At 36.7% G+C, this 7,764-nt stretch overlaps 1 protein-coding gene across 4 annotated transcripts; it reads right to left on the bottom strand.

Moving 5' to 3' along the window:
- Positions 1-1,418: 1,418 nt before the first annotated feature.
- On the bottom strand, positions 1,419-7,563 carry LOC121761197 (AT-rich interactive domain-containing protein 5-like). Of its 4 annotated transcripts, none has more exons than XM_042156806.1 (15): positions 7,507-7,563; positions 7,247-7,314; positions 5,832-6,817; positions 5,618-5,748; positions 5,496-5,535; positions 5,041-5,093; positions 4,522-4,567; positions 4,194-4,286; positions 3,469-3,591; positions 3,335-3,383; positions 3,115-3,187; positions 2,432-2,498; positions 2,299-2,349; positions 1,997-2,089; positions 1,419-1,787 (listed from the first exon to the last, which is right to left on the bottom strand). In XM_042156806.1, the coding sequence occupies exons 3-15, from the start codon at positions 6,807-6,809 to the stop codon at positions 1,686-1,688; spliced, it is 1,899 nt and encodes a 632-aa protein (XP_042012740.1). In that variant the 5' UTR covers positions 6,810-6,817; positions 7,247-7,314; positions 7,507-7,563; the 3' UTR covers positions 1,419-1,685. The 4 variants fall into 4 exon arrangements, with proteins under 4 accessions (XP_042012740.1, XP_042012739.1, XP_042012742.1 ...); XM_042156805.1 differs by having other exon boundaries at positions 7,247-7,355; positions 7,507-7,562; XM_042156808.1 differs by having other exon boundaries at positions 5,832-6,682; positions 7,247-7,355; positions 7,507-7,562.
- Positions 7,564-7,764: the final 201 nt, after the last annotated feature.

The following is a 7,764-nucleotide window of genomic DNA, read 5'->3' as shown; positions in this document are numbered from 1 at the left end:
GATATAACAAAATTAGTACATTTACGTTATTTTTAACGTAAAGTACCCTATAAACACGATTTTCTCCATGGTTCTTCCCTCTTTCACTTTGTCTCTTTCCCTTCTTTGTTGTGGCCTCAGTTTCTCTTCCATCTTATTCTTTGTCCTTGCCGTCCGAGACTTGTGTTGTATCGGCAGTCATCGGCTGATGTGGGTCGGAGTCCCTATCAGGTACACATAAGAATAAGACAATATATTAATATAACTAAGTTGGGTGGTGGGACTTGAAATTCTTAATTATGGATTTTACTAGAGTAATGCCATTTCATTTTGTCTCAAGTTTCAAGATTGTCACACACGTGAAATTTTCAGGACCACGGTCCACCAACATCATGTTGTTGGTTGCTGTCTATAAATTTCGTGTGAATTGTTTGTGGACCATTATATTATTATAATGTGGTGGTTGCACATTGATTGTATCGAACTTGGTCTTGAGCCATATAAATCAAGGTTGTACGACATCTGGAATTTTTACCATCTTTTTAGGGTTGTAAGGTTCTTTCATCGAATAGGATACGGTTTGTGTCCTCTTTCTTATTTCATTCTAATCAATCGATTCATATAAGATCATACCCCCTAGCCGTATCATGTAAATTACTAAATAAATTTGGTTAACACAGAATTACACACTAATTGTGGATAACTAAAAATTTTTCATATCCAAATTAATGTCTTGGTAAATCAATAATTATCCTAATTTAAACTCAATGCAATTTGAGTTTACCAGTGTGAGTCTATAATTCACTCCATTGGGCCCAAATATATTCACGGAGATAAACTGCGAATTCCACAGGCCCAAGTTAAATTCCAATTGAAGACACTATCTAAATTCTAAAACACATCCTAATTTCTGTCAAATTAAAATAGAATAAAGTAAAATGAAACACACCCATAAGAACAAAACTGGCGTAGTACAAATACATAGTCGCTTCTTTGTACAAACGCAGAGACTTATGTTTCTAAAACCAAATTATATTTACTAAGAGTAACAAATGTCCATATTGATTTATTGTGGGCCCTTGAGTTGATAGAAGTTGATGTTTTCCTAAATGGGTATGGGTGAATGTGAATGTCCATCACTCAAAATGGGCAAATGAATTTTGGACCCCAAGATATGATGCCATTGCCTTATTCTATTCCAAATCAGCTATATATCTATCACCACTTAGCTAAATTATGGCGAAAAATCTTTGTATTTGCCCCAATTAGAGGCATTATTTGGGCCCATTTGCTATGATATATGGTTTCCTAATATAAATATTGCACTATACCACCACTTCTACAATTATTTTATCATGACATTTTGAAATTCAACTCAACAACTATGGGGTCGACAGTCGAAAGCAAAAATAAAAAAAAAATTCATAAAAGATATTGCATATTGCATTGGAGTCAATGAATTGAATCGATAAAATTAACTTTCTGATTTCTTACACTGTAGAACTACTAAGCTAATGATGTTTCTCACTACTAACTTTGAACTAAAAAATGTTAAAGACCTCTACAATCTAAACTGCAAACACAATCATGCATGGTCAAAGTTACACATTCACAGAGCCAACTTTTGCAGGCATGGTAGTCACACCGGATGTTCGCCAATAATTAATCTGAACAAAATCTATAAATAGTATAATGAATCTTTAGGTTTAGCTATTGGACTCGAAAGGAACCCGGACGAAAAGGCGTCCGTGAAGGCTAACGACAGCTGACGTTTGAAGTGGGTTAATCCTGGCTGGTAGGCTGACCACCTGGATAACATTCAAATTCGTTCATACGAGCGCAAATGGTATGACACAAATGTTATATGCAAACATCTCAAGACTCGAAAGTACTTAGAAGTCTAGGCATAGAAATGACAGATTACAAAACAAGAACTTCTGATTTCATTTAGACTAATGAGGATCGTCATTTGGCTCATATGTGCATCAATCGGGGCAGAAGGTAATGGAAAGATTACCTTCTTGAATGGTGTAATGCCCCACGGATTATCAGCTTGCTCGGGCTGGCCTGTTATGACCAATCTCCCAGCAGGATCTGACTGGACCCGCACCTAAGCAGCCATTCAGCAAACAGTTTATACATCACTATTTCACAGTTCCACAGACAGAAATGCAAGTGGATCGTGTGCAAGACATGACTATGGGAGGACAAGAATCACCGTGCAATGTTCTTTAACCCTAAACCCTTATTGTAACCATCAGAAAATATGATATGAATTGTGAAGCTAAGAGTGAATATGTCTTTAAAGGCCATGCGTACCTCTTCACGAAGAAGCCCTGGGACCAGTGCATAAACTTCAAAACAATCCCTCTGCATAGTAAAACTAAATGGTCAATTTTTATGCATGTGCGATGTGAAGAGGTGCAAAGGAGGAATACGAAAAAGAATTTACCGTTTGGCGTATGTTTATCTTCACCCAATCTGCTGGAGGACCCACATCAACTACTGAAGTCACAAGCCTACAAGCATACATTTTTAAAAATTTTAAGTTCATAAGAAAAAATGATGGATAATATCTATCAACATCATGTATTGAATCTCACGCTTATGAGGGGGGAATACCACTAAGAAGGGGAAAAAATCAAACATAAGTTCTACTACATAGCAAGGAGATCTCTATTGAAAAGTAATACTACATCCAAACACACTATTGCTGGAAATTAAACAGCGATCAACAAAGATAAGCATTTCCGTTATCATATTTCATGTTGACTGCTAGAACAATTGGATCACATGTTAAGGAGATCATGGTTCCACTATGAACACACACACACACAGACACACACACACACACACACATATATATATATATATATATATATGTATGTATGTATGTATGTATATTGTAAGACTACACAACCAGAAACAGAAAGTGTCTTCTGCCTGAAGCTCTGAAGTCATACTGGTCATAAATAAGCAGAAATTGGGAAGAAAACAACCAAAACCATATGCCTGCAAACCAACTGATGGCTGCCTTCCACAAGGAGTCAAGAACACACTAAGAGTTTGTAAATGCTCAATTCTATCAGAAGATCTATAGAAAGAAAGACTAATTGAAAAGAATCAAGACTTAACTGCCTTGATGTTTCAGTACGAATAGCCTTGACTGGAAGCTCAACCTCATTTGGTCTCTTTTGCTTGAGAGAAGCTAAATCCACAAATCGAATTAGAAATATAAAAGGTGGTGGTGATAGTAAATTAGTAATACTAAGACCTAGCATAATCAATCATTACTACAATTCATAGAGGTTATTTATGAACATATTCATGAAAATTTGAGGGTTAAAATGTTTACCAATGCTTTTAGTGTTTTTCTCACGCTTCACCATATTGATGTTCTTGTCCTATCAAATCATAAAAAGGAGACATTGAATTTAATGCTACATTCAAACGTAAAAAGATTGGCTTCAAGATGCTATTTTCACAAACCTTTATAACAGGCTCACCAACTTCTCCGTAATCTGAAAGGCGCTGGACATGCCAACCTTGCATAGCACGAGCAGCAGCATCTCTTCTAGCCCTTCCTGGTCCTGATCCTTGATAGCCATTACCCTGTGATATCATTAGACGAATTGCAATATATGACAAACACCGAGCTTTATGCAAAAACATCAAGTTAAAGATCTACAAAAAGAAATAGATGCAGATCACGTACATAGAGACAGTATAGATATCAAGGGCCAAGAATAGCGACTAAGGGCATATATCAGCAGAAAGGAGGGGGGAGATGAAGGTTAGGAGGCAGAGAGGAGGGTGAATGTTTATGCCATAAAGTTTTCTTGCTTCAATCATCTACTAGAATACACTTCTTTAGGAGTTTGCGCGACAAAACAGCTTGCATGCACAGGTAGAGTGATCCAAGAAAGACAAGTATAGGGAATTATTATTATATTAAGTATAGATATCAAGGGACAAGAATAGCGACTAAGGGCATATATCAGCAGAAAGGAGGGGGAAGATGAAGGGTAGGAGACAGAGAGGAGGGTGAATGTTTATGCCATAAAGTTTTCTTGCTTCAATCATCTACTAGAATACACTTCTTTAGGAGTTTGCGCGACAAAACAGCTTGCATGCACAAGTAGAGTGATCCAAGAAAGACAAGTATAGGGAATTATTATTATATTAAACATAAGACTATACTAATGCAAATTCACCTCACTATCAGCGCCAGAAGGTTCATGGAGCATTGCTACTGGGAGTTGAAGATCACCACTTTGTCTCTTATGCCTTTCATATTCTAAAAGAGACTGATACAATATATAAATGGACAACTGTTATTTAAATGGTCAAATGAAATGATAGGAATAAACTATAACTAATAACCCAAGAGTCACCACTTAGTTAAAAGAGTAATCAGTAATAAATGTCTAATCAGTAATAAATGTCCTGGATTTCGGGCAACCGAATAAAAATTCACATCCTTCCATGATGAACAGAATTATGCCTGTTTGAAAAACACAGAGTTGGGCTCAAATTTTTTACCTTCTCGTAGAATATGCGGAAAGTCCATGAAACTGTTGTACAAGTCCTGCCCAAGAAAAGACAAGTTCCGTGAATTACTTTTTACAATATACTGTATTATTATATCTTAAAACTCAAATGGATACAAATCACTGTACAAGCATAAGTAATTGAGTAAGCCTCAAGTAACATGGGACGGAGGGAGTATCATATAGATGAAATGTGAAGGTATTCATAGAATTCTTTAGTTGGAAGTCAAATAAATACTTTCTGTATAGTATTATTTATTTACTAGTTCAATGAATTTGATCTAAAAATTATTGAGGATATGACAAGTAATAAGTAACTGATTGCTGTTTATATTCAGAGAGACACATACTTTAAAGATATCCTCACAAGTTTGATAACACATAGTAACTCCACAAAACAATTATCCATAAAGTAAACGCAAGAATATATCCATAGCAAAAGAGGAGAAACAACAAATAATCAGATTTACCTCAAACAAAGGAAAAGGGAAAACGAAAAGGGAAATCTTACTTTGGTGGATGAAATGACTCTCCCACCTGTCGCCACAATTTGGATCCAGTTACCTATCAGATGTTTAAATTCAGAGAAATTCAGAAAAACAACATCTCAGCAAATAATATCATCATCCAACAGACAATAAAACTTTCAAAAGTCCCCCATTCATGGGCCACAATGTAGATAATGAACTTATCAAACACAAAATAATTCTTCTACTCATTAAAAAGACTCATTTGTTAGTAAGTTTCTTGTGGGATTTAGTAGGTAGGAGGGAGTAAGGGGTGGCGACATAAGTAAAGAAAATAGGCACAATTGTCAACTCAATTAAAGTTAGCAAAAAACCTGAAGAAACAGTTTTATGCCTGAGGTTTGGTTCCAAACAGCGTATTCAATCCTTTAATGGCAAGAAATAATGAAGCAAAGGACAGCAAAATAAAGATGCATCTCAAATATTAAGAAATTCTTACCCTGTCATAACCTCCCAATCTAATCACAGCTCTCCATAGCCTAAAGGCCAATAAGATAAGGAATAAGATTTTATCCAAGATCTTAGTCATAGCTGTCAAAACTAAATGCAAACAATACTCACTTCAGGCAATTTAATGGTTGGCCATAAAATTTTGGTGGTTTGAAGTCTGTTGCCCTCTCACGATAAAAACATTCAAGTTCCCTTATAAATGCTGCTTGGTCCTCTGGCGTTCCATCATCACCGTCTGCCATCTGACAATAAGATAAAAATATTAGAAGCATTTATTTTATTTTATTTTGTGTGCATAAATGTAATTTTGTGATTTATTCATTACCAGAGGTAGTGTGGCTTGACTGTAAACAGTCTTGCCTGCTTCTCCGCTATGGCTCCCCATATTTGTCGGAAAATATCTGACGGTGGAATTGGGTGTAGCAAATTCATGCTTATTTAGTAGAGACGAATCACTCCCTTCGAGTCTAGTTATAGTTTCCACACTCCTGGCATTCCCATCAGTTACACACCCAGCTAGAAGTACTTCTTCATCCTGTTCTTTTGGTTCATCATTAACTACTTTATCCTCATTTGCATTAGCTGCATCTTCCACCTCTTTATCCCCACCCTGTGGAACCTCAACTGATGTAACGGTTTGGACTTGAGGAGCCTCGTTTGAAGATAATCCGGTTTGAAGTTTATCATTGTCACTAAAATCACCCCCACTATCCACGTTTTCACCTTCCATTTCTCTTTTCGCAGCATTTTTAACACTTTCTTCATTCTCCCCACTCTCTTTGGACTTTTCCACTGCAATGTAGCCATTGGAATTTCTATCCACATTTTTAACAGGAATTTCACTTTCAAAATCATTTGCAACTGGAATTTCCTCTTTCAAAGCATCATTAGCAACACTTTCCTCAACCACACCATTCTTCATACCACTTTCAGGCACAGTTTGCACTTCTGAATTAGCCTCAATACTGATTCCCTCTTCATTCATACTTTCTGTGTCAACTTGCTCACCTGTTGGTTCAACATCCTCGACTGACATTGGCTCAGTAGTCTGGCTTTCATGGTTAGTTTGAGCTTCCATTTCACTCATATCATTGATCTGATCATTTGCTTCATTGCTCAACTTATTTGAGTCGTCATCACCATTTCCATTTTGACTTGCATTCTCTGCAACAATAACTGCAGAGGGAGGGTCATCCTCTTTAAATTCACTCTTAAAGTCGAACACTTTATAATCGGCTTCTTTGATTTCATTCCCTGAATCAGGCTTTTGGGCGTCATGCATTTCTACATCTTTGTCATCCATTATGCTATCTATTCCACAAATTAGATCGATCGATATCATCAAATTTTTGATAGATTCAGTTCCATTAAACAATAGGGGGGGGGGGGGGGAGAACAAAAAAGAAGAAACAAAATAGACAGAGGCCAGTACAAGTATAAAACCAGAACGCCTGTTAAACCATTCATAAAAGTATATGCACACAAATCATCGTCCAACACTATCCATCCAGGAATCGGAGCATTTCTAAAACCTAATTCCTCCAAATGTAATAAATAAATTGGAGTACAAAAAAAAAACTTGCGTCATGAACCGAATCTCATAAACAACAATTCAGTGGGCGGAACAGTCAAAACACCACGAAAACCAATATCAGATCAATTCAAATTCCAGATTCACATGCAGCGACAAATTCAACACACGCTCACGAATTCATGCAGGCAAACCTGCGAAACACTCACCTCAGAAAACAGCTCGAGGTAAAGAAGGGCACAAGTCCGTCACAATGGAGATGCAATAGAATTCAAGTCTGGAGTCAATACATTGGTGAGTTAGAGAAAAATGAGGATTCTGCAGGCACACAAATTCCAGTCCAAAATGTTGTTAAATTGGGGAATAATTAGGAGAAAATTGAAACGGGAGAAGCTTGTCCTTATAATCCAAACAGCGATTACATAGTACGATAGGGCGAATCGTTAGCAAAGAGGTAGAGAGAGAGCACCTTGAAACGCCGGAGAGAGAGAACGGCAAAGAAAGTCCCCTGCTTCTGCGGTTGCCTACTTCAATACAACGATGTAAAAACACCTGGATATAGATTTACCGTTCTGAAAGGCCCATTTTGCCCTTCTAATTTTGACCGCAATTTGATTTTAGACTATTAGTACTATTGAATTAATATTGTGTCAATTTTTTTTATGGAGATTACAGATGGTGTGATTTCTGATTTGTTCAAATTGGTATACGGTAGTAAGTCGTATTA

Source organism: Salvia splendens, chromosome 13 (genome assembly GCF_004379255.2).
Source record: "Salvia splendens isolate huo1 chromosome 13, SspV2, whole genome shotgun sequence".
Taxonomy (NCBI): Eukaryota; Viridiplantae; Streptophyta; class Magnoliopsida; order Lamiales; family Lamiaceae; genus Salvia; species Salvia splendens.
Note: the sequence above shows the minus strand (reverse complement) of the source record. Positions and strands in the feature narration are given on the sequence as shown.